Source organism: Pelophylax lessonae (assembly GCF_965119305.1).
Source record: "Pelophylax lessonae genome assembly, chromosome: 1".
In the NCBI taxonomy this organism is placed as follows: domain Eukaryota; kingdom Metazoa; phylum Chordata; class Amphibia; order Anura; family Ranidae; genus Pelophylax; species Pelophylax lessonae.
The window spans coordinates 342,451,029-342,478,904 of record NC_138768.1 but is presented as its reverse complement, the minus strand read 5'-3'; the positions used below and the strand labels follow the sequence as shown (position 1 = coordinate 342,478,904).

At 39.3% G+C, this 27,876-nt stretch overlaps 1 protein-coding gene across 1 annotated transcript in view; it reads left to right on the top strand.

The window, feature by feature from the left end:
* LRRC2 (leucine rich repeat containing 2) overlaps nucleotides 1–27,876 on the top strand; it is a 410,134-nt gene that overhangs the window by 226,205 nt on the left and 156,053 nt on the right. The window contains exon 4 of the mRNA XM_082245752.1: nucleotides 26,112–26,268. Coding sequence (XP_082101878.1) covers nucleotides 26,112–26,268 — 157 coding nt within the window. The remainder of the gene's footprint in view (nucleotides 1–26,111; nucleotides 26,269–27,876) is intronic.

Sequence of the window (27,876 nt, the reverse complement as noted above, 5' to 3'; positions counted from 1 at the left end):
CCCATTTTTTAGATTTTACCAAAAATTGGGTATAAAATTGTATTTGTTTGCACTAAAATTCACATTGGTATATTTCTACCTGAAAATGTTTGATAAATTGCGCAAATAGTGTGCAACATAAAAAAATTGCAAGTGCCACTATTTTATTCTCCAGGGCCTCTGCTTTAACGAAAAAGTAATATCTATTTAAAAAATAAAATTTAAAAAATACTTGATTTTAACCTCTTCAAAAATTAAAAATATTCCCTGGCAGACAAGTAGTTACAGAAGAGATTTCAAATATTCAGACATACAGAAAGAAAAGGCAGAGGACTGAATGGAGTGCTATCAGAACACGTCTTATCGCACCCCAATTAAATAAATGAGTTGACAACTTCTCATTTCAGCCACTCTATACACTTTTTGATTGACCGAGTGCTATATGTAAAATGTAAGCTACAGAATACTGTAAGCTACAGAGCAAAAAGCAAAACACATGGGCCCTTCAAAAATAGATTTGACAGCCATGTTAATGCACATTGGAGCAAAGGTAGACAACAGGTAGATTTCAGTTTTGTCTCCAAGATAAACAGGAGAAAAAAGGAAAGGAGAAGATCAACTGTAGACTCAAAGTTGCATCTGAATAATGCCAAGTCTGAAATGATACAGGAAAGGCTGAAACACCAGCACACTGATCCACAACCAGAAAATGGTGAGAACAGGTGAGCTTTTATGTGCAGCATTAAATGCTTAGGAGATGGCTAGTAAAACAAAACAAGGTAACATACACCAAATAATCAAAGTAATTTGTGCAAAGAGTAAACCCACCTCATCTCTCCTAGTTACAGCAAGAGAGAAACCAAGAAATTGTATAGCCTGAATACTTCAATTACATTTTAAACAGACATTCACCAGAGGAAAAATATTAAATCCGGGAAGCTCAAACAGACCTTAGGATCAACACAGAACATCAAGGAAGAAATTATAAAAGCTCTAAAAATCGTTTAAAACAAAGAGAAGGTATCTGGGATTGATAATGTTAAAGATAAAGTTTAGTGGTTTTGAAGTAAGCACAAATTCTAAGTTATTTTTACTTCAAAGTGTCATTAAACCCCCAGACAGATATTTTTTATATTGCAGCTTACTAAATTATAGATGTGATGGCTGCATTATTTTCCTTTTTTCCCGTATATTTTCACTTGGTGATCCAGCCAATAATTTTGTTATTTTTCAACTTCTTTTAACAGACCAAGCTGTCCAAAGTGGCAGTAAGAGGGTTGAGACAAACCATTAACATTGGTAGGGTGCTTACAATGGTCAGCTGTCACTCACATATGTAAAATCTTTATCCCTCCCAAAAATGCTGCTTTACCTGCTTATGAAGTGTTAGGTGGATTTCACCTTTATCAATTTGTTGGCCAAGTCAATGTGATGAGCCATACACACTATACAATTTTCTTTAGATTTTTTCCTTTAGATTTACCAAAACCATATAATATGAGGACAAATCTAAACACTTTCAATTGGTATGCAATCAGGCAGGCCCTTGCACTACATAGTTGAAGGTAAAGCCCCGTACACACGTACCGATCGTCGGCCGAACTATCGGCCGTCTTTTGTCCAGGGCTGTCGTGTCTGTTGAAAACTGCAAAAGACTGCACACGAATTTTGTCGGCCAACAACAGCCAACTGCAGAAGTGATGTCATGTGATGGTTAACTTTCCGTGTGTTTTTTCTTTTCTGAGCATGCCCAGTCTTGCAAATCTGCTGTCTGTCGGCCGAAATCTGTACTGACTGGGGAACAATCGGCCGTTCTGGTGTAGGTCAACAAAAATTTTAATGCTTGCATGACAGATTCTGTTCGGCCGAAAATGCGCTGTCGGCTGTCGGAAGCATCATACTAACAAGCCTACAATCGGCCGATCGGTCGTCGGCCGAATATTTACGGCCGACAATCGGTACGTGTGTACGGGGCATAAATCTAAAGGAAATCTGACAACAAAAGTTGTATAGTGTGTATCCAGCTTTAATATGCTAGTACATGTAGCACTACCCTCTCCCCAGGTTGACAATGCTGTTCTCCAAAGGTGTCTCCATTGCATCCACATTGAAGATACCCTAAGCCCTGGTTCACACTGATGCTATTTGTCATGCAATTTAACAATTCAAAATTGCATGGCAAGTCGCACCGCATAGCCGGCAATGGAACCGATCAAATTGTTGTGACTTAAGTCGCATGGAACTTGAAAAAGGTTCCTTCACTACTTTTTTGGTATTTGATTGTGACCTGCATAGAAGTTGCAAGCCCCACTAAAATCAGAGGTGCAAATCGCACTAATCTGCAACTTTGAACAAACTCTGAAGTAGCACAATTTCAAAGCCCCACTGGTGTGAGCCAAGGCTAAGTCAGGAAGGGGTTTACTGGTCAGACCACCAAGTGATTACTGTATTAAATATAGATATCTGTAGATTATCCACCAGAGGGAGTTCTCAGAACAATTACTCTGTCTCTGTTTAAAGGACTTCTGCCAAAGACATCCGCATGCGTTGCAGTGTTCTCAGTACATTAACCACTTGCCGCAAAAATCACGTACCAATACGTCATTCTGCTTCAAGTGATTGTACTGGGGTGATGCCTGCAGCTGCAGACATTACCCCGGTACTGTTTTTTTAGAGCCGACGGTCGGCTTTCTTGTAAAAAAACAACCAATGCGGCTAAGCAGCCGCTTGGCTGTTATTACAAGTTGCAGGAGAGAAAATCCCCTCTCCTGCTGCCTTCCACCACTCTGCCCGGGATCTCCTCTCCCACCAGGAGAACCAAGCGACCAGCCAGCACATCTGCCAGCTGGCCGGAGACCCAAACAAAGTCAGAATCAGCTTTGATCGGGTATCCGATGTAGTAGCCCAGATGTAATGTCACAATGTCACTTCCGGTTTCCAGGAGTCTTAACCACTTTAAGACCGGAGGATTTTCCCTTAATGACCAGGCCACTTTTCTCAACTTGGCACTGTGCAAATTTAACTGACAATTGCGTGGTCATGCAATACTGTACCCAAACAAAATTTATGTCCTTTTTTCCCCACAAACAGAGCTTTCTTTTAGTGGTATTTGATCACCTCTGTGCTTTTCATTTTTTGCGATATTAATAAAAAAAGAGCAAACATTTTGCGAAAAATTTACATTTTCTACTTTGACAGTAAAAAAATATCCAATATATTCAACTTTTGTCATATATTTAGGTCAGAATGTATTTAGCTACATGCATTTGATAAAAAAAAGTTCTCAATGAGCGTATTTTTAACCACTTTAAGACTGGAAGATTTTACCCCATTCCTGACCAGGCCATATTTTGCAATTTGGCACTGCGTTATTTTAACAGACAATTGTGCGGCCGTGCGACGCTGTACCTAAATCTATGTTCTTTTTTTTCCACACAAATAGAGCTTTCTTTTGGTGGTATTTGATCACCTGTGCGATTTTTAATTTTTGAAAAAAAGAACGACGATTTTGAAAAAAAAAAACAATATTTTTCACATTCTGATATATAACATTCCCCCAAAAAATTTACAAATTTACATTTTTTAACATTCTAGGCCAATTTGTTTTCTGCTACATATTTTTGGTAAAAAAATCACAATAAGCGTATTTTGATTGGTTTGCGCAAATGTTATCGCGTTTACTAACTACGGGAAAGATTTGTCATTTTTATTGTTTATTTATTTTTTAGTAGTAATGGCGGCGATCTGCGATTTTTTGCGGGACTGCGACATTACGGTGGACAAATCGGACCCCTAACTAACATTTTTGACACTTTTGGGGGGACCAGTGACATTACTACAGTATTCAGTGCTATAAATATGCACTGTTACTGTAATAATGACACTGGCGGGTAAGGGGTTAACACTGTTGGTGATCAAGGGGTTAAATGTGTGCCTCATGCTTACTGACGTGTGTGGGGGGTGGGGGTTCTGTGACACAGACAGAGATCGCAGGTTCAACTATGCTGAATCCTGTGATCTCTCCCTGTCTGTCATTGTCATCTGATTTCCTCAGTCTTTCCCCGACGATCGGGGAAGAGAGGCGGTGATCACCGTGTCTCATCCCCTGGCCCGACTCCCGCTGTGTCTAAACACCGCCGAGAGAGGGAGGAATCTGGTAACGTAGGTCTACGTCGCCAGACCCAGGGCTGCCACCTTGCTGCAGTAGCAGCAACATGAGCAGTGGTAAAGTGGTTAAAGGCACCGGTTTAACCACTTAAGCCCTGGAGGATTTGGCTGCTCAAAGACCAGAGCCTATTTTGCGATTCGGCACTGTGTGACTTTAATAGACAATTGCGCGGTCGTGCAACACATCCTTTTTTTCCCACAAACAGAGCTTTCTTTTGGTGGTATTTGATCACCTGTGCAATTTTTACTTTTTGCGCTATAAACAAAAAAAGAGCGACAATTTTGAAAAAATAACAATATTTTTCACATTTTTTTATATGAAATTCCCCCAAAAAAATGTAAAAATCTAAATTTTTTAACATTTTAGGCCAATTTGTTTTCTGTTACATATTTTTGGTAAATAAAATCGCAATGAGCGTATTTTGATTGGTTTTCGCAATAACTACGGGAAAGATTTATGTCATTTTTATTGTTATTTTTTTTAACTAGTAATTGCGGCGATCTGCGATTATTTTTTTAAGGCCTGCGACATTGCGGCGGACAGATTGGACCCCTGACTGACATTTTTTACACTTTTGGGAGTACCAGTGACATTACTACAGTAATCAGTTCTAAAAATATGCACTTTTACTGTAAAAATTACACTGGCAGGGAAGGGGTTAACTTTATTAGTGATCAAGGGGTTAAGTGTGTCCCTAGGGGCGTGATTCTAACTGTCAAGGGGCGTGGCTTGTGATGTAACCACAGAGACATACATAGCAGGATCATGTAGTCTCTGCAGTTACACCAGGGAGAATGACAGGCAGCTTTGTTTACATTAGCCTCTCCAGCGGGAGATCGTGAGTGGCAGGCCGGTCACTCGCGCAGGAATGCCGGAGAAAGAGCGGGGGCAGGAACGCGCCTATAGGCTCGTGGGCGAGTGACGTATCGGTACGTCACTTTGCCCAGGAGGGGCTGACCGCCGCAGTATATGTACTTGCGGCGGTCGGCAAGTGGTTAAAAAATGTGAAAGTATTTAAAAACGCACAAACTTGGCATGCACAGGAAGGGTTTGGGGTTTTTAGACCCAAGATCTCTCCATAAAGAGTACTAGTCACTGCCTATTACTGTCACAAGGGATTTTTACATTTATTGTGACAGCAATAAAAGTGGTAAAAAAAAAAATAAAGTGACAATGAAAAAATAAAAAGTAAAATAAATAAGAAAAAAAAATCATTTAAAGTACCCGAATCCTCTGTGCTCGAGTGCAAAAGTGAGCGCATATATAAGTTGCAACTGCAAATGTAAACGATGTTCAAACCACACATGTTAGGTATCGCCGCAATTGTTTCTTTCACTTTATACAAAAAAAATTGGGCTAACTTTTCTGTTTTTTTGTTTTTTTTTTATTAAAGTGTATTTTTTTCCCAAAAAATTGTGTTTGCATGACTGCTGCACAAATATAGTGTGACATAAAATATTGCAACAACTGCCATTTTTTTTCTCTAGTTTTTTCCCTGCTAAAAAATATATATATATAGATATATATATAATGTATGAGGGTTCTAAGTCATCTTCTAGCAAAAAATACAGATTTTTTTTCCTTGTAAGCAACAAATGTCAGAAAAAGGCCTTATCTTTAAATGGTTAAAATGCAGTGCTCCATTTTGTAAAACAATGCTTACTTTTTTTAGCTGCTTATTTTGTTGCCCTACCCTCTCCATCCTGCAGATGGCAGGATGTACTGAGCATTGAATGGGAAGCCCTGGAAACCCATGAATGAGCAGCTGGCTTCATTCTCTACCCACACTTTCTCAGAGTACTGGGCTACAGAAGAGAGCAGACTACATCAGCTCATTCATGAGTTTCCCAGATGCACCTCAAAACGAGAAAATTGGCCCGCGGGACTTTGTGTGAGGTACGTGCTCAGTGGCTGGAAATAAATGACATGCACAGTATATGAATAAAACAATATTTGATTTTATTGCATTATATACATAAAAATGGCAACATATGCTCAATGGCACATAGTATAGCTCAATAGCTCAAATACAGATGACATGTAACATGAATAATATAATATCACATTTTAGGTAGACATCTTGGTGTAACCTCTTGGTTTCAAAAATAACATGAATAATAAAATGAGATAACATGGCAGTAGAATATATATTGTGATCTGACGCGTTTCGGGAGCAACATCTCCCTTCTTCGGAGATCAATATGTTCAAGGTATCTCTATAAAAAGACAATATATTACAGTATACAGTAGGGATGGAATTTGAATGAAAAAAGGTTCAGTCAAATAATGAGAACTCAAAGAGTACTAAATACTCACAGATCAATGAAACTCAAATGGCGAAAATGAACTCCTATATGGCAGCGGTGCGTCATGTCTAACCCGGGAGCTGAAGGGTCCCAATGTGACAGCAACCAGAGAGGGGGGTCCATGGCAGGCAAGTGTGTGTGTGTGAAAGAGAACCTTCCAGACCTGTTGTGTATATATAAGTAACATAATAGTAAAAATGTAGCATGTATGCTACCAATGGTAATAAACATATGTGATTTTATACCAGGTGGGAAGGGCTGGTGTGATGAGAATGTGGGGTTCCCAAAAAGGGTAAAGGGAAAGTGAGAAAAGGAAAGCAGGGAGGGGGGAAAGGGAAGGGGGGAGGGAGGGAAGGGGGGAAAAGAGGAGGGGGGGCCGAAAAAGCCAAGAGATAATTAGGGAAGATGGAGTGGCAGTGTGTAGTGAAAAAATGATGTAGGGGGTGAAAGAAGTGAAATAAGGAGTGAGTGAGGTGCTAACCTGAGGAAAGTAAGTGTGAAGAGAGGATGAGACCGTGAGGGGAAAGGTGGGAAATGTCCCAGTGACTGACCTGTCAGGTTGCTCCGTGGCTGGCAGCAAGAAAGATGCACCTCCGACACTTGGTACATTTTGCCATCTGGAGGATGGAAAGGGGGGGGCCAATGAAAAAAGCTGCTCAAAAAGTAAGCATTATTTTACAAAAAGAAACAATGCATAGTAATGAACTGAGGATGTTGACATGTTTTTTGGTAAAAGCCAGTAAAGGTGAATTAATCTTGTAGCAACTGTATTTTTGTTTTATTTCACCCATAGTTTTACATTAAAGTGTTTCTAAAGGCATTTTTTTTAATTAAAATAAAAAACAGGTTACTTGTTCTATGCAACAATATTGCACAGACCTGGTCCCTTCCCTCTTTTTTGGTGGTTCCCCACCATTGCTCTCCTCTCCTTCTCCCTGCGAGTTCCCCTATAGCAAGCCGTGTGCCATAGGGGCACCGGTGCAGGCACGCTTCTGAGCCTGGCTTTGAATGTCCACTGACATACTGTACATCATGCCATGACCCCGCTTCCTCCTCACAGGATTTGACTGACAGCAGCATGACTCAATTCAGAAAGAGAGGACAGTGGGGCTGCCAGTTTGGGACAGCGGTGGATCGTGAGAGGTGTCAGAAAAGTGTTTAGGGGTGGGGCAGGGTAAAGGAGGGCTAGTGAAATATTTTTACCCTAACGCAATGAATGCAGTAAGAGAAATAAATTAAAATCTAATACAAACTAATATTCTTTCAGCAGTTATTTCGTTTTTTTTGTTTTAGTTTTTTTTTGTTTTTAAATGTTTGACCCACCTGAATAAATGCTGCCTTGTCAGTGTTATTTGGTTGTTCCCAACTGCTTTAATTTAAACTTATGCCGAATTGCTTGGCCTCATAAGTGAGAAGTGAGAAAAAAAAAACAGGTACTAAAATTATGTTATAGGGAATCTTTTTTGACATTTTTCATTTTGCCCACAATTACACTTTAAGATGTCAGCCACAAATGCAGTGTCATATTTACAAAGACAACATGCGACTCATAGACGCAAATTGTGAAAAGAAGCATTAAACAACATATTTGGACAAAAAATAGGAATGGTAATTTCACCTCTGCAATCCATGCACATTTTCCAATGTTTTATAGCCTTAACAAATGCTGAAAGCAAAATAATACAATTAATACAGCCAGAAATCCAGTGTGTTTCTAATTACGGTTTTATCTGGTAACACAGGGGTTGATTTACTAAAACTGGAGAGTGCAAAATTTGGTTCAGCTCTGCATAGAAACCAATCAACTTCCAGGTTTAGCCCAGGTTCACACTGGGGCCGTTTTGAAATAGTGCGGGTTCAGCTAAACATGCACAATTTAAAGCCGGCATTTCAGTCCGACTTCGGGGGCAATTTCACAGACATCTGTGCTGGTTCCTGCACTGATGTCTATGGAAATCACCCCCTCCCCCCCAAATCGCCAAAAGTAGTACAGAAACCGCTTTTGGGAATTGGTGTTGCACCGATTCAGACAGTACCATTGCCAGCAATTGGCTCCAATTTGACATGCCAAATCGCATGTCAAATCGGACCAATGTGAACGTAGGCTTCTTGTCAAAGCTTAATTGAACAAGCTGAAGTTAGAAGCTGATTGACTACCATGCATAGCTGCACCAGATTTTGCACTCTTGAGTTTTAGTAAATCAAACCCACTTTACCTTATCTGTGCTGAATGCTATCAGCCCTTCCTAAAAGCGAGCTACCAAATAGCCATCCTAATCTCCACAACATAAGGGTGAAATGTTTTGTAGTCCAGCAAGTTTGAACACTGGCAGGGCTGTTAACACTATTGTCAGCTCAGACAGGTTAGGAACCTAGGAGCTCAATGGATTTCTGGCAGATCAACAGTTATTTTCCTGTACTCTGCATTTTTAAAGAAATACAGCATGGGGAAATGTGCATGTATTGAAGAGATGTACTATTTATTTTTGTATAATGCATGTGTTTAGGCACAGTCATTTTGTAGCACTGAAAAGCAGAAAGCAGAATTTGTATATGAAATTAGCAAATATAAGCTGCACTCATTAACGCACATTGATAATATTATTTGCACCAAGCAGATTTGTATGGTTAGAAAAAGTTTTAAAAGACTGCACTTTCCCTACTATGCAAAACGAATCTATCACTGTATCTATGTGTTCACTGTTCCTTGGACTAAAGCCTCCATTCTTTAACTATCTTTTACAAAATGTGACAGAAACACAAGTGCTATGAGACTTGAATAAGAAGTCATTATCAACATAATGTACATAGGAAACCAACTCTTAGCGAATGTAACTGGCAAGTTGTCACATTACTCTCCATTGGCAGTCGATGTTCAGCAGAATTACCATCCACCATATATCTGGCACAGTAGATGAAAAGTCAAAAGAGGAGGCAGGATTTTATAAAGGGAAGGCATATAATGATAAAATCTTCATCCTGTGTAACATCATTGAACAATGCTTAGAGTGACAAAGCAAGCTATACATCAACTTTGTCAGCTTTGAGCTTTGCATGTGTGTTAAGGTGTGATACTGACTCTATCAAGAATGCCCTTTACTGGACACCAGAGGTCGATCTAAAATAACTCTACGATGTACAGTGGTCACAGAGCTGAAATATGTAAGCCTTTGAAAACAGATGTAAAACTGGCTACATGCAAGTAACAATTGAAGACCTTGGTTGCTGCATTATATGCAAGTGGACACAATAAAAAATGACCATGTTAGGAAATAAATCATAAAATAAAATTGTATAATGTGCAGAATGAAGAGATAAGAAAATGCAGGTAATTTATAACATGTATGCACCTCATTGCATATTCATTTATTCATAAACTATACAGACTTTTTGATTCAGAAATAAACACGGGTATGTTAGCTCTGCTTCAAAAAGTGATCCCTGGAATCCACTGGGAAACCGATACTTCCAATACAATACAGATTTCCTGGGTCCCCCCTGAAGCTCTGACTAGTTCATCCCTCTGACCTCTATCACCTCAGGAGAAAATGGCAGCTTGATGTCAGAGGATGGATCCAGTGAGAACTGTGACCCAGGAGATCGACAGCCCTGGAAGAGTCATTTTACCAGAAGACTTTGGGAGACAACTTTTTGTGATTGGAGCTGTGTTTGGCATTGGTACCAGGAATATTTTTGACATTCTTTTAGAGATAGCAAAACTTTTTTTTAAAAAAAGAAAAAAAAACATGTGAATGACTTCAGGTTTCGGGACCAAGTAGCAGAAGTCACCCCAGTTTGAAACTATGCAGATCAATTTTCAGAGCAGTGAGAAAGCAGGTCAGAGGCAGTTTTTGTTGTATTTTTTTCTAAGGTTTAGATATTGATTTTTTTCAATAGAATTTTCAGACAACAGTTGAGTTGCTCCAAAAAAGACAGACCACTTCTGAGCTCTCCAATTTTTATTTTTTTTTTAACAACAAATACGCCCTATACACTAAAACACCTAGTAAACATTGTAAATAGTGTTTGGTAGAGTTCTTATTTTAATCATACATCACCCTTAGTTTTATAATACAAAATTTCTGTTCCATATTTTTTTATTTATTTTTTGATCAATAACAACATCAAGCCCAGACAGCAAACCACCCATGGCTTGCTATTGAACATAAGGTACAAAACATACAGACTCGGTAGGATACAGCAAATTAAAAAGGAACATTTGAAGAATTTGAACTGGATCTGTCAAATAGCTGCATCAAAGCAAAGTAAGACATTTTTAACCCACCTTCTATGGCTACTTTACAGTCGATATGAAGCAGAACTAATTCACAAAGAGTTGACTATTTAAAAATATGTGAAATTGCTATTTATATATGGGCATTTCAGCAGAGAGACTGCAGTGATCAATAACATACATAACATAGAAAACATAGAAAGTAAACTTTTAGAAAAAAAAAAATTATAAGGTCTCAGTCTTATTTAAATCTAGGTCATTAAACCCCTGCACTTAATATTTTTGTTGACTGTCTCTATAAATACTAACATTTTGCTTCATTCGAGCACGAAAAATAAGTAGAAATAGACAAGGAAGATTGGTCTACCTAGTGTTTCAAATATTACCCTGGCCTTCTGTGCACCAAGACTCCTCATTCTTCAGCTCTTTACAATTAGACAATTTCTACCCATCTGAAAACACAAGGGGTTTTATGTATCTTACAGTGCAAGTCTATTCTACTTGTAGAGACATGCAAAAATCTGGCATATTGCTGCACTCCTTGGTAACTTTATTGAAGTATTAAAATCACATCACAGGTATGACAGGAAAATAAAGGGTAACACGTTTCACGCTAAAGTCAGCGCTTACTCAAACCTCAATTCTACTTGTACATGGTGAGGCCACCATGTGTTATCTGTCACAGGTTAGCCTGCAATTCCTGATTGTGTACCCTTAACTCCTTGCTGCAGTGTTTTCAATCCTGCTTCCTTTCACATGTGTAGTTTGGCTGTGCTATGGGCGCCATCTGCTATTATGTGAGCTTTTATTTACTTCCCCTCCATCACTTCCTGGCCCACATGCTCAGTGTAACCCACAATGCCTAAGCAACTTCACAGTTCTCTAAACTCCTGTTTGCATACCTCTTGGCTATACTGTGTCTGATTGACCGGGTACCGACCCCGGCTTAGTTTACCGTCTGTGTTTGTTTGCTACCTGCCCTGACCTCGGCTTGTCTCCTGGATTTCCTTTCCTCTGCTGCTTGTACTGTGCACATGCTAGTGGTCTCCGCATCCTCAGCTGGCCTACCTGGGGGCCGCGACCTGGTTCCAGCTTGCTGCAAATCCATCCCCATCATTAGGGGCTCTGGTGAAGAAGCAGGCTGGGGCTTGGACTCCGCGTTCTGGGGAATCCTGAGCTGGAGATCTACAAGGTCACACTACCACAGGCTTCTAAGTTATCTTCTTCTGAAATCAGTCAGAAAATTAAGTTTTTGTATTTCCATAGCATTCTCCCTAAAATATGGGATACGGAATGTTGTATTTCTGCAAAGAGAGAGGTTACTCGGTACAGAGGACAAGAGGCCTGTAGTCCCACAAAGGGTCAGGGTGGTTATATTTCTCAAAGAGAGAGGAGGTTTCTCAGTACAAATGACAAGGCTGACAACAGACTGTAGTCCCACCAGTGGGCGGGCAGGAATATAATTTAAAGAAAATTTCATAAAACTAAAATGAAGGTAAGGTAAGTTGAGTAGACTTGAACACAATTTAAGTGTTTCCCAGGTAATGTTAGCAGATTACTAAAAGATGTTTTAGGTTGCTGGGAATCTGTAATAAGCCTAATAATATGCTTGAGATTTCTTTTTCGTATTTTGCATTTTACCAGGTAGCACCTTTGTAATTATTGAACATTATGAAAATGTCAATGAAATGCACATAGGTATAAGTTTATAGTCCAGAGGAGCAATTAAAAAACATAACATGATCTTCTTTTCTACAACTCCACATCCTGTCTACACTCTCAAAGGATTTCATTCAGCCTTGTGGTTCATCGATTCCTGCAGTGCCACTCTCTTTCTTCTTCTGCATGGGAGAACCTTTTTAACTTTACTTTGGTGAACAGGAAAAAAAACTTAACGTGCGCTTACTCTGCAGCAAAAATACAATATAAAATTCAAGAAATGACTAAGAACAAACTATATAGAAGAAATAATGAAAATGGATTGATAGTTCCAATACAAAGTTAAATGAACAACACGACACAAATGTGTTCTGCAAAGATAATTATTATTAATGTATTTTTGTTTAAAATAGAGCATTTAATAATCAGCAAGAATGTAAATTGTTATGAGCCCAATTTTTGTGATAATATTTTGAAAAACGTTGATATGTGCTAGTCGAATGTTCTTGATTTTTCATCAGCACTGCAGTTTATCACACTGGTACCAACTTTGTGAACAACAGTACCTAATATTTTATATGTCTAAGCCTGTACCATAACCTGAGTAAACCTTCTCCTAGATATTTACTTGAATTATTCTTGAAGTGCATGTGCAGCTATCATTATCTACAGTGGAGGGTCTCAGTTTAAGTGCTTTAACAGCTTTGTATTCAGCTTTATATTCATCTTCTGTAATGTGATAGACTCAGTGGGGTTGATTTAATAAAACTGGAGCACTCAGAATCAGGTGCAGCTCTGCATGGTAGCCAATCAGCTTCAGCTTTCTTAACTCCTTTGAGTCTAAGTCTCCATTCAGTCTCCATTCACACTAGCACGACTTGTCAGGCGACTTGGTCAGCCTGACAAGTCGTGCACCGTCGCGGTCCATTGACTGCTACAGGAGCCATTCTAATAGGAGCGACACAAGTCGCTCCGACTTAGAAAAAGGGTCCTGTACTACTTCGGGGCGACCTGGAGCGACTTGCATAGACATTCATTTCACAGGTCGCCCCCTAAGTCGGAGCGAAGTAGTGTGAACCGAGCCTAAGGGTAAAACAAATCTTAATGCCTAAGCCCAATTTTGCAACTTTGACATGTGTTATTAAACCTGTACATATTAATCATCACAACTACTTTGTGCATACAGGAAATCTGGCCCAAAATAGTTAAAAATGTAACTGTATATTTCTTGCTACTACCATAACCTACCACCAAGGAACAACCCAAAATAAATTAGCCTGCTACTGACAGTCACAGCAATACTAAATATGTGTATGTTAGTTGTTGTTTGTACCTGTACCTGAACAGCCCAGAAACATTTTTGTCTGCGCTAAAGCCTCGTACACACGTATCGATTGTTGGCCGTAAATTCTCGGCCAACGTCCGATCGGCCGATTGTCGGCTTGTTAGTATGATGCTTCCGACAACCGACTGCGACTTTTCGGCCGAACAAAATCTGGTGTGCATGCTATAAAAATTTTTTTGGCCGTCACCAGAACGGCCGATTGTCCGTCAGTCAGTACAGATTTTGGCAGACAAAAGTCAGATGAGCAAGACTGGGCATGCTCAGAAAAGAAAAAACACAGGGAAAGTAAACCAGAACATGACATCACTTCTGCAGTTGGTTGTTGTTGGCCGACAAAATTCGTGTGCAGTCTAGAGCACATTTCAACCAACACAACAACACTGGACAAAAGACGGCCGATCGGTCGGCCAACAATCAGTGCGTGTGTACGAGGCTTTAGTCAAAATAATGTGAAAAATGTGAAACAAAACAAGCAGCATACACAGACTCATAGAACAAAGTCCAAATAGTATATAACCAATATGTGTTGCACTAAAAGAGTGAATGTTAAACAAGTGAGAAAAAACAGGGGACATCAAACACTAAAAATATTTATACAAGTGATGTGACTACCCTGTAAAATAGAGGATGGTGTAAACCAATGATGAGAAGGACTACCAATCCCAACAAATAAAATTATAATAAAACAAACAAATGTCCTTCAAAAAATAGTCCCAAAAATAGTATAAAATCCTTAGGTGGAAAAGAAGGGTAAATGAAAAGTTCCCAAAAAAAATAGTGAATCACACTTCTGTGGAACCACAAGTCCCAGCAATAGCAGAATGTCCAAAAGGGCGTCCACTGAGTGGCACCGTGATCAAGATAGATATTTTAGTAGATACTTACCAGACTCATATGGTCATCTAATTTAATAGATAGACCACAACACGCTTAGCAATGGGGCAAGTCAAAAGGATCCCACAGGACACTCCTCTGAGTTCTCATAGGTGACAGATCCAGGGAGAGCTGGAACAGATGTCATCAAAATATGGCAAATTGAGATAGGTAAGGCCCATATATGAATAATCCAGAAAGGAGAAGAGGCACATAGCGTGATACTGTAATGATAAAAACCTTATTTATTTAAAAATGCACTTACATACAACATAGTGACAGACAAGCGTTAGCAGTGTGTCCCATACATGTAAGCCGAAGCTGCGGAGTCCCGCATATACTTAGAAAGTCTCGGGCAGGTGTTGGGGGGCGTGGCTACGTCACGTCTGGAACCACCCTCATGCATGGTAGCCAATCAGCTTCAGCTTGCTTAACTCTTTTCAGCCTAAGGGTAAAACAAATCTTAATGCCTAAGCCCAATTTTGCAACTTTGACATGTGTTATTAAACCTGTACATATTATTCATCACAACTACTTTGTGCATCCAGGTGGATTATACCTTGTTTTTTTTCCAGACAAATTGGGCATTCATTTGGTGGTAAATGGTAATGGATATCTCCTAATTTTTTTTTTTTTTTTGATTATCAAAGGAAATCTGGCCCAAAATAGTTAAAAATGTAACTGTATATTTCTTGCTACTACCATAACCTACCACCAAGGAACAACCCCCCAAAAAATAACCTGCTACTGACAGTCACAGCAATACCACATATGTGTATGTTAGTTGTTGTTTGTACCTGTACCTGTACCTGAACAGCCCAGAAACATTTTTATTTTTTTATTTATCCTACCTAAATTCCCTGACACTGACACTAACTGGCACTGATGCTAATTTAAAAAAACAACAAAAAATCCAAAAAATACTGACCCTGACCTTGACCTAAACACTAACACTGAGGCTGACCTAGGTCAAACCATACCTTTGTTTTTTTAATTATTATTATTATTTTCTACACACACTTTTAATTTCCATCTCTGCAAGGACAGAAAAAGATACAATGTATTTGTCTTGTCCATTCACAGAGACAGTGAACATGGGGGTGGGCTTCACAGTGACTGATTACTGTGATAGTCAATCAGACACTATCACAGCAATCAGGTGACCCGGAGTTGGATGTTTCAGGTCCCAATCATTAGAACGGGCCCCGGGACTCTTGGTGAGACCTTGGTCTGTGTGCTGGGAGCATGTTGTGCAGGGCACTCCCAGCACAAAAAGAGATATGCAAATATTCGGCCCCACGGAAAAAAGCCCAATCCAATGAGGCCACATATTTGCATACGGTCAGCGTGAAAAACTTTGACAAAAAAAAAATGGAAGCTGATTCGTTTCTTTGCAGAGGTGCACCAGATTTTGCACTCTCCAGTTTTAGTAAATCAACCCCAGAATTTTATATCTTTTTATTAGACAGAGAGAACTTACATTTGGTGGTATTTAACCACTTCCCACCCAAGGACATACCCGTACGTCCTTGGGTTTCAGCGGTTATACCGGGATGATGCCTGCACCTACAGGCATCATCCTGGTATCATTGTTTGCAGCCAGCGATCCCCTTTCAGGCAGAAGTGATCCGAGTGGCTAATTACACATCCCCCTCCCACCGCAGCCGCATCTCCCGGGCTCTCCGGCCCCTGCAATGCCACTGCCACAGAGGACCCCCAGAAATGGCAGATGGGTTACTGTAGGTTCTGGAAGACTTAGAGTGGTGGATAGAAGACAAGTCCCACAGTCGGTGGTTCTCCAAAATTCATTTGCAGCACTCTCAGAATGTAAGGACAACATGGATATGGACTCAAGCACAGAGGGTGAGAAACCATCGACTCCTATGTCTAATGTATGCAAGACTGCAGCCAAGGGCAAAAAAGATAAAGTGAAGTCTCAAAGGAAGCAGCTGTTGCTGGGTGATTCAATCATAAGAAGTGTGGAGCTTAAAGAAAATGGTTTTGTGAGATGTCTCCCTGGTGCTACTGCTAGGCGAGATAGAAGACGTATTATTAATATTGTTAAGCAAGCAAAGCAGGAAGGGGACATGGATGTTCTTGTCCATCTAGGGACAAATGACCTGGCTTGCAATGAAGTGTCAGAGGTGAAAAAATCTTTTATCACACTTGGAAATGACATACAGGATTTTGCATCCACCATTTCATTTTATGAAGTTCTGCCTGTGCATAATGTTCAGAATGATAGGCAGAGGCGCATAAAGGAGTTCAACATATGGCTTAGTAAATGGTGTCAAGAGCAAGGATTTGGCTTTGTTTCTCATGATAGCTCTACTTGGAATAGAAAGGAACTGTACAAAAAAGATGGTTTGCATCTTTCTCTCAAAGGAACAAATGTACTTAGTGAACAACTCCAAGAATTTGCGAAAGAGTATTTAAACTAGGAAGGGGGGGCAAAAGAGTGAAAATACAAGAGTCCAATTGCCCCCGAAACAATGCCAGAACAGGTCAGAAGCACAGAGGTTAAGAAATGATAAGCTCAGAGTCCTGTCTACAAATGCTCGCAGTTTAGGTAAAAAAATCAATGAACTTGGGTCAATAATGGCATCTGAGAATGTAGATTTAGTGGCTGTTACGGAGACATGGTTTAATGAAAGAAATGACTGGGACATAACCATACCAGGATACTATTTATACAGAAGAGACAGAGAAGGCAAGAAAGGAGGAGGAGTGGCCCTGTATGTGAAAGATAGCATTAAATCTAACCTAATACAAGTTGGTGAGGCCAACATAGAGTCAGTTTGGGTTACACTGCAGTTTGCTAATCATGCAGTAACTCGTGTAGGTGTGATATATAGACCACCTGGTCAAGTTAAAGAACTAGATGATCTACTAGTTGAAGAAATAGCTGAAATGACAATGAAAGGAGAAGTTATCATTATGGGAGATTTCAATCTTCCAGATATAAACTGGAAAACCAAAATAGCAAGTTCTACCAGGAGTACAGATATTCTAAATTCCCTACTGGGGTTGTCTCTGCAACAAGTGGTTGAGGAGCCAACCCGGAGGGAGGCCATTTTGGATTTGGTATTCACAAATGGGGATTCGGTATATGATGTCATTGTAGGCGAAACCTTGGGATCTAGTGATCACCAGTCAGTGTGGTTTAATATAAGAACTGTGAAAGAGTCACACCACACAAAAACAAAAGTTTTAGATTTTAGAAAAACAGACTTTTCAAAAATGAAATTAGTCATAAATGAGTCCTTATCAGACTGGAATGGATTACATGGAGTCCAGGAGAAATGGGACTACTTAAAAGGTGCATTATTGAAGGCAACAGAAAATTGCATTAGACTTGTCAGTAAAAGCAAAAAAAGGAAGAGACCACTGTGGTACTCAGCAGAAGTGGCCCAAATCATTAAAAATAAAAAGCTAGCATTTTGTAATTATAAAAAAACCCAGAGCAATGAAGATAAGGAAATCTACAAGATTAGGCAGAAAGAGGCCAAGCAAGTTATAAGAACTTCTAAAGCGCAGGCAGAAGAAAAACTAGCTCAGTCTATGAAAAAGGGGGATAAGACATTCTTCAGATATATAAATGAAAAAGGGAAATTAAAACAAGGAATAACTAAATTAAAAACAAAGGACGGAAGGTATGTAGAAGAGAATAAAGGGCTAGCCGACTGCCTTAATGAATACTTCTGTTCAGTTTTTACAGAAGAAAAAGAAGGAAAAGGACCTCCACTTGAAAGGATGACTAATGAATCGTTTGATGCATGTGTCTTTACAGAGGAAGACGTTCTAAGATTGCTGTCTAAAGTGAAGACAAATAAGTCACAGGGTCCTGATGAGATACACCCAAAATTATTAAAAGAGCTTAGTGGTGAGCTGGCAAAACCATTAACAGATTTATTTAACCAATCATTAGTAACAGGAGTCGTCCCAGAAGATTGGAAATTGGCAAATGTCGTGCCCATTCACAAGAAAGGTAGTAGGGAGGAATCGAGCAACTATAGACCAGTGAGTCTGACATCAATATTAGGCAAATTAATGGAAACCCTATTAAAGGATAGAATTGTGGAACATCTTAAATCCCATAGATTGCAAGATGAAAAACAACATGGGTTTACTTCAGGGAGATCATGTCAAACAATTCTTATAGATTTTTTTGACTGGGTGACTAAAATAATAGACGGTGGAGGTGCAGTAGACATTGCATATCTAGGTTTTAGTAAGGCTTTTGACACTGTCCTACATAGAAGACTTATCAATAAACTGCAGTCATTGAGCATGGACTCCCATATTGTTGAGTGGATTAGGCAGTGGCTGAGTGACAGACAACAGAGGGTTGTAGTCAATGGAGAACATTCAGAACAAGGTCATGTTACCAGTGGGGTACCTCAGGGATCTGTACTGGGACCAATTTTGTTTAATATCTTCATAAGTGATATTGCAAAAGGCCTCGATGGTAAGGTTTGTCTTTTTGCTGATGACACAAAGATATGTAACAGGGTTGATGTTCCTGGAGGGAAACGCCAAATGGAAAAGGATTTAGGAAAACTAGAAGAATGGTCAGAACTCTGGCAACTGAAATTTAATGTGGATAAGTGCAAGATAATGCACCTGGGGCGTAAAAACCCAAGGGCAGAATATAGAATATTTGACACAGTCCTGACCTCAGTATCTGAGGAAAGGGATTTAGGAGTAATTATTTCAGAAGACTTAAAGGTGGGAGGACAATGTAATAGAGCAGCACGAAATGCCAGCAGAATGCTTGGATGTATAGGGAGAGGTATAAGCAGTAGAAAGAGAGAAGTGCTTATGCCGCTGTACAGAACACTGGTGAGACCTCACTTGGAGTATTGTGCGCAGTACTGGAGGCCATATCTCCAGAAGGATATAGATACTCTAGAGAGAGTTCAGAGAAGAGCTACTAAACTAGTACATGGATTGCAGGAAAAAACTTACCAGGAAAGGTTAAAGGACCTTAACATGTATAGCTTGGAAGAAAGAAGAGACAGAGGGGATATGATAGAAACTTTTAAATACATAAAGGGAATCAACTCGGAAAAGGAGGAGAGCATATTTAAAAGAAGAAAAACTACCACAAGAGGACACCGTTTTAAACTAGAGGGGCAAAGGTTTAAAAGTAATATGAGGAAGTATTACTTTACTGAGAGAGTAGTGGATGCATGGAATAACCTTCCTGCAGAAGTGGTAGCTGCAAATACAGTGAAGGAATTTAAGCATGCATGGGATAGGCATAAGGCTATCCTTCATATAAGATAGGGCCAGGGACTATTCATAGGATTCAGATATATTGGGCAGACTAGATGGGCCAAATGGTTCTTATCTGCCGACACATTCTATGTTTCTATGTTTCTATGTTTCTATCCCGGAGGCCGGGAGCGATGCGGCCGAAGGCCATGGCTGTCTGGGATAGTGCGAGAGGAACTGACATTGTTTCCCTCTCTCTGTAACCCTGGAAACTGGGAGCGATGAGTATTTAATACTTCCGTTTCCGCCCCTTTGTTTACCTGGCCACCAGTGGCCAGAGAAGCAGCCGAACGGACCGATCTTGGTCTGCAGGGAGGCCAGAGGACTTGTCATGGCCATGTTATCACAAGGGATGTTGTTCATCCCTTGTAAAAACAATAAAGTTTGTACAAAAAAATTGTAAAAAAAAAACAAAATTGTATAAAATAAATAAATAAAAAAAATAAAAACTTTGAAGTGCCCCTGTCCCAGCATGCTTACGCGCAAATGCAAACACATACGTTACTCCCGCGTGCATATGTAAACGGTGATCGCACCACACATGTGAGGTATTGTCGCGAACGTCAGAGCGAGAGCAATAATTGTAGTACAAGACCTCCTGTACTACTCTAAACTGGTAACCTTTTTAAATCGTCGCCTATGGAGAATTTTAAGCACCATAGTTTGCCGCCATTCAACGGGCAGACGCAATTTTAAAGTGTGACATGTTAGGTAACTATTTACTCAGTGTAACATCATCTTTCACATTATAGAAAAAAAATTGGGCTAACTTTACTGTTTTGATTTTTTTTTTATTCATGAATGTGTTTTTTTTTTCCTAAAAAATTGCGTTCGAAAACCGCTGTGCAAATACCGTGTGACATAAAAAATTGCAACACACACCATTTTATTCTATAGGGTCTTTGTTAAAAAAAATTGTATAATGTTTGGGGGTTCTAAGTAATTTTTTAGCAGAAAAAAGTAGATTTTTATATGTAGGAGTGAAGTGTCAGAATAGGCTTGGGAAGGAGGTGGTTAATAACTACTGGGTTTGTTCTTGAAGGTAAAAGAACAAAAGAACAACAATTTTGAAAAAAATAAATGTTTCTTTATTTTCTGTTAAAAAACCTATCAAACAAAAAATGCTAGGGCCGTAAAAACACCCCAGAATCACTCCTTTTTGGAAAACAGACACCCCAAGGGGATCTTTTTCTTTTTTTTTTTTTTTTACTCAAATCTTTATTTTTCTTTACCTTTTTTTTTACATTTATACCAAAATACAAAAATACAAAAATACATGAAACACAAAAATACAGGAAACCCATTCACAACACAAAACATCAGATCACATTTTTGCCACCATTTTTAGGGAAGGTAATGGTATTGAGGTGGTTAATTATTCACTTTACACCAAACCAATATTTCAGTTATGGGAGGAGACACCATGCAAACTTACGTAACTGAGTTCCATTCTTTGCCCCTCTGCCACAGAGTCTCATTAGGAAACTTGGCACAAATTTCACTGCAATTTTGGCTGTAATCCCACAACCAAATGAATTAAAGACCTCCTGCTTTAATCTGCTGCTGACTTTCTTTGATCCTTCCTACAATTCCTTCATTCATTAGTTCCTCCATCCCACTCTTTCTCCATTGTGGGAAGGGGGCTCTCAAATGTAATTATTAAAGAGCTACTCTGATTGCCCCTTTACAGCCCTGATAACAGTGATTCATGGGTGCATTGGCAAAACTCTGTGTGTTTTCTGCAGCTCTGTTTATAACTAGTGCCAAAGAAATGCACATCCACTTCCCCACCTTTTTTTTTATTTTGCAATTCAGCACTACAGAGGTAGGGTAAAAAAAAAAAGATGCCAAGCAAAATTAAAACAAATTATACAATTTACTTATCTAGCAAAATACTGCATAATATATTTGCTTTACTTGTTGCTACTGTAGTACAGCCTGGTATTTCTGATATTGCAGGTATGGTGCTACTAGGAGCTCTTTCTTAACCTCGTTATCAGCACAGGACCCAGTATAAAGTGAGTCATAAGCTAAAGCACAGGTCACATGACATACAGTGGGTACGGAAAGTATTCAGACCCCCTTAAATATTTCACTCTTTGTTATATTGCAGCCATTTGCTAAAATCATTTAAGTTCATTCTTCTTCCTCATGAATGTACACATAGCACCCCATACTGACAGAAAAACACAGAATTGTTGACATTGTTGCAGATTTATTAAAAAAGAAAAACTGAAATATCACATGGTCCTAAGTATTCAGACCCTTTGCTGTGACACTCATATATTTAACTCAGGTGCTTTCCATTTCTTCTGATCATCCTTGAGATGGTTCTACACCTTCATTTGAGTCCAGCTGTGTTTGATTATACTGATTGGATTTGATTAGGAAAGCCACACACCTGTCTATATAAGACCTTCCAGATCACAATGCATGTCAGAGCAAATGAGAATCATGAGGTCAAAGGAACTGCCTGAAGAGCTCAGAGAAAGAATTGTGGCAAGGCACAGATCTGGCCAAGGTTACAAAAAGATTTCTGCTGCACTTAAGGTTCCTAAGAGCACAGTGGCCTCCATAATCCTCAAATGGAAGACGTTTGGGACGACCAGAACCCTTCCTAGAGCTGGCCGTCCGGCCAAACTGAGCTATCGGGGGAGAAGAGCCTTGGTGAGAGAGGTAAAGAAGAACCCAAAGATCACTGTGGCTGAGCTCCAGAGATGCAGTCAGGAGATGGGAGAAAGTTGTAGAAAGTCAACCATCACTGCAGCCCTCCACCAGTCGGGGCTTTATGGCAGAGTGGCCCGACGGAAGCCTCTCCTCAGTGTAAGACACATGAAAGCCCGCATGGAGTTTGCTAAAAAAAACACCTGAAGGACTCCAAGATGGTGAGAAATAAGATTCTCTGGTCTGATGAAACCAAAATAGAACTTTTTGGCCTTAATTCTAAGCGGTATGTGTGGAGAAAACCAGGCACTGCTCATCACCTGTCCAATACAGTCCCAACAGTGAAGCATGGTGGTGGCAGCATCATGCTGTGGGGGTGTTTTTCAGCTGCAGGGACAGGACGACTGGTTGCAATCGAGGGAAAGATGAATGCGGCCAAGTACAGGGATATCCTGGACAAAAACCTTCTCCAGAGTGCTCTGGACCTCAGACTGGGCCGAAGGTTTACCTTCCAACAAGACAATGACCCTAAGCACACAGCTAAAATAACGAAGGAGTGGCTTCACAACAACTCCGTGACTGTTCTTGAATGGCCCAGCCAGAGCCCTGACTTAAACCCAATTGAGCATCTCTGGAGAGACCTAAAAATGGCTGTCCACCAACGTTTACCATCCAACCTGACAGAACTGGAAAGGATCTGCAAGGAGGAATGGCAGAGGATCCCCAAATCCAGGTGTGAAAGACTTGTTGCATCTTTCCCAAAAAGACTCCTGGCTGTATTAGATCAAAAGGGGGCTTATACTAAATACTGAGCACAGGGTCTGAATACTTAGGACCATGTGATATTTCAGTTTTTCTTTTTTAATAAATCTGCAACAATGTCAACAATTCTGTGTTTTTATGTCAGTATGGGGTGCTATGTGTACATTCATGAGGAAGAAGAATGAACTTAAATGATTTTAGCAAATGGCTGCAATATAACAAAGAGTGAAAAATTTAAGGGGGTCTGAATACTTTCCGTACCCACTGTAGATAGACCAAGGAGTAAACCATGAGTAAAACCATGTTTTCACATGGTGTCCTGGTTCCTAGGTTGATTTGAAGGTTTATGTAAGTGCCTTGGCAGGGAAAAGACTGACTGGTAAATGCCTGAGAATAACAGTAGCGCAATAAGGATTGCTTGTGGCCTTTGAGCTGCAGGTTATAGTGCACATTCAAAAACGTATAGATCGTGTATCTTCAAAATGCAATCCTGGACAATCCTTCAAGAGAGGTTGTAGGTATGGCATAAGGCATATCAAACTGTTTTACTGCTCCCCCATATAGTGTTGTCCAAGAGAGAAACCATAAATGTTTTCTTTAAACTTGCATAAGGGGATTGTAACTATAGTAGTGCACTTGAAAAAACATTGTTGAGTATTATACATGATACTTTTTGTATTTGCACTAACAGTTTCATTTTCAGGACAAGCTTCTGAAAGTTTTTCCTAAAAATTGAAATGTTAAAAGAAATAAAAAAATATCTGGGATATATTCATTTGTGTTCTTTAACCACCTCAAGTCTTGACACTTTCACCACCTGTCAGTCCAGACACATTTTTAGCTATAAGCGCTGTTATACTTTGAAAGACAATTACTTCGTCATGTATCACTGTATCCAAATTAATTTTTAATCATTGTTTTGAAACAGATATAGCTTTATTTTGGTGGTATTTTAGCACCACTAGGTTTTTAATTTTTTGTTATATAAACAAAAAAAATATAGAAAATTATGAAAAAAAAAACACCTTTTTTCTGTTATAAAAGTTTACAATCATCTTTTTTTCATAAATGTAGGCCAAAATGTGTTCTGCTACATTTGTTTGGTAAAAATAACCCAAATAAGTGTACATTATTTAGTCTGAGGGAAAGTTATAGAGTTTACAATGTGTGGTATATATGTGTATTTAAAATATAATTAGACCTGATGTACTGGCTGCCTGTCTCAAATATTGAGCCCCAAAAATGCCAGGACGGTACAATTATTGACCCCTTTTTGGAAAGTAGATGATCCAAGGTATTTAGTAAGAGGCATTGTGGGTTTTTTTAAGTTGTAATTCTTTGTCACAATTTTTTGGAAAATAATTTTGTTTTCACAAAGTTGTCATTTTAACAAGTTATTTCTCACATATATAGATAAACTTATATTTACACCCCAAAACACATTCTGCTACTCCTCTTGAGTATAGGGATACCATATTTCACAGCCTAGCTGCATAGAGAGGCCCAAAATCCAAGGAGCACTTTCAGGCATTCTAGGCACATACATTACACATGTAACTACCTATCACACTGTCAATGCCTTGGAGCACCAGGACAATAGAAACACCCACAAAATTACCCTATTTTAGAAAGCAAACACTCCAAGGTAGTTGTCAATTAATAAGATATTTTTAGCACACAGCATAGGCATAGCCCAAAATACATTCTGCTATTCCTTCTGAGTATGGGGATATCACGTGCGTGAAACTTTTTTACAACCTAGCCACATAGAGAGGCCCAAAATCCAACAAATGGAGCACCAGGACAGTGGAAACACCCACAAAATGACTTCATTTTAGAAAACAAACACTCCAAGGTATTTTCTGAAAGGCATAGTAAATGTTTTGACAATTCTATTTTTTTTTTTCACAAGTTATTGGAAAATGTAGGAAAGATGTAAATTAATAAGAATTGTTTAACACACAGCACAGGTATACTTAGAATTACAGACAAAAATGCATTCTGCTACTCCTTCTAAGTATGAGAATACCACATGTTATGAATACTTTTTCACAGTCTAGTCACATAGAGAGGCCCAAAATCAAAGGAGCACCTTTAGGCTGTATTGGAACATATATTGTCCATCTAATAATGATTAGAGACACTGTAACTGGTGTGGCAGTGATTGGTGACACTGTAACTGGTGTGGTGGTGATTAGGGGACAATATGACTGGTGTGGCAGAGATCAGGGACAATGGTATTGGTGTAGTCATGATCAGGGACACTGGAACTGGTCTGACGGTGATAAGGGAAACTTTAACTGGTGTGGTGGTAATTAGGGGCACTTTAACTGGTGTATTGGTATTAGGAGCAATATGACTGGTGTGGCACTAGTCAGGGTCACTGTGACTGGTGAGACAGTGATCAGGGACACTGACTGGTGAGAGTATGTCCTAAATTTTAAACATACTGTCACCAGAGCAATGCACACTGCACATGTTTTTTTTTTTTACACTGTGATTTCTCAGTACACTAATGATCACTGTAATAAGCAATTGGTAAAAGACAAGAATTGGTTATCAGCTGCATCCAGTGGTCACACTGGGTCACAGATCACATTGCTGCATGCTCTAAAGAGTACATATGAGTGGGCGATGCAGGAGAATGTACGTTATGTTCACCCGCAATGGCACTGCTCCTGTCCAGCCATAGTACAAAAACTTGGCAATAAATATTGTGTCACAGCTTGTATACTCATTTGTATGTTTTGGGTAATAAAAATCTAGCAGCATATAGTTAAGAAAAAAGATTGCCTCTTTTTTACCAATAAAATTAAAAATTTAATATTTGAAATTTTCCCACAGGAACTTCCAGATTCCCTCAGAGAACAAACTCACCTGAAAGAATGGCATATTAACAAAACACGGATAAAACTAATTCCTGAGTATGTACAAATATTTCAAGATCTAAAAGTTTTGGATATGTCACACAACAAACTAGAATGCCTTCCTCCTGAAATAGGTAATATTAAAATGCAATGCTTATTTAAACACAGTATACACATGGTTAACCTTTGATTTATTGTTTAAGGTTTAATTGTTTACAGCACTTCAGCACACCATAAAGCATGGTACACATGGTCGGAATATGGCTGGTTCAACAGAAACCAACCTACTTATAAAACAACACTGATTTAGTAGCCCACTTGCGTGGTAGGCTCTTAAGTGATCCTATGCGCTTTGGAGGACTGATCAATATTACAATTGCTGCTACTTAAACAAACAAGAATATAAAAAGAAATAAACAAATTACTGCACAGAGCAGCAGTAGATTTCTGTAGCGCAGGGATGGTGGTACCCTCTACCTACCTGCTATGAAACATGCACACAGGCTAATGAGCTGAAACCAACCTACATTTAGCCTGTGTGTACATCAGCCTGTCTGACAGGCTTCTGTTGAACGGGCATGCTGGAAAACCAACAGTACAAACAAATGGCCACTGTCCACACTTATAACTGGCCTTTGCAGCAAGTAGCACATGGAAGGACAAAACATGTCAAAAATTCCTAGCTCAGCCTGCAACCAACTGAATTATCCTGTCTAACAGCATATTTTAAAAACAAGTGTTTAGTTTGCACACATTTGCCAAATACATAAGCTTCAGAGCCACTTCATCGAACCCCAGTATTGTCGAAAGTCCTAACCTTCAAACCAGCATATGATAGGCATCAGTGGGGAGATTGCGGTACGTACATCACATAGTTAGTACAGCGAGCTCCTCCTAAGCTCTTCAGTATTTTTTCATTCAGCCTGCTGGGTTGAACAACGAAATAAACTAAAAGTGTGTAACATGCTCTGTTAAAAATGCTTTAACCACTTAAGCCCTGGAAGATTTTACCCCCTTCCTGACCAGGGGTTTTTTTGCGATTTTTTACTGCGTGACTTTAACGGACAATTGCACGGTCGTGCGACGCTGTACCTAAACTAATTTGACGTCCTTTTTTTTCCCACAAACAGAGCTTTCTTTTGGTGGTATTTGATCACCTGTGCAATTTTTTGATCATGCGCTATAAACAAAAAAGTGCATAAATTTTGCAAAAATAAATATTTTTCACATTTTTTTATATAAAATTCCCCCAAAAAATATGTAAAAATCAAAATTTGTGAACATTTTCGGCCAATTTGTTTTATGCTACATATGTTTGGTAAAAAAAAAATCACAAAAAGTGAATTTTGATTGGTTTGCGCAAAAGTTATCGCGTTTACTAACAAAGGGAAATATTTTTGTCATTTTTGGTGTTTTTTTTTTTAACGAGTAATGGCGGCGATCTGCGATTTTTTTGCGGGACTGCGACATTACGGCGGACAGTTCGGACCCTTGACTGACATTTTTGACACTTTTGGGGTTACCAGTGACATTACTGCAGTAATCAGTGCTATACATATGCACTGTTACTGTAAAAATTACACTGGCAGGGAAGGGGTTAACTGTATTGGAGAGGGAGGGGTTAAGTGTGTCCTAGGGGCATGTTTCTAACTGTGATGTGACATGTCTACTATTGTAAAAACAGAGATCAACGGTCCTACATAGTAGAACCATCTGGTCTCCATTTTTACACAGGGGAGAAT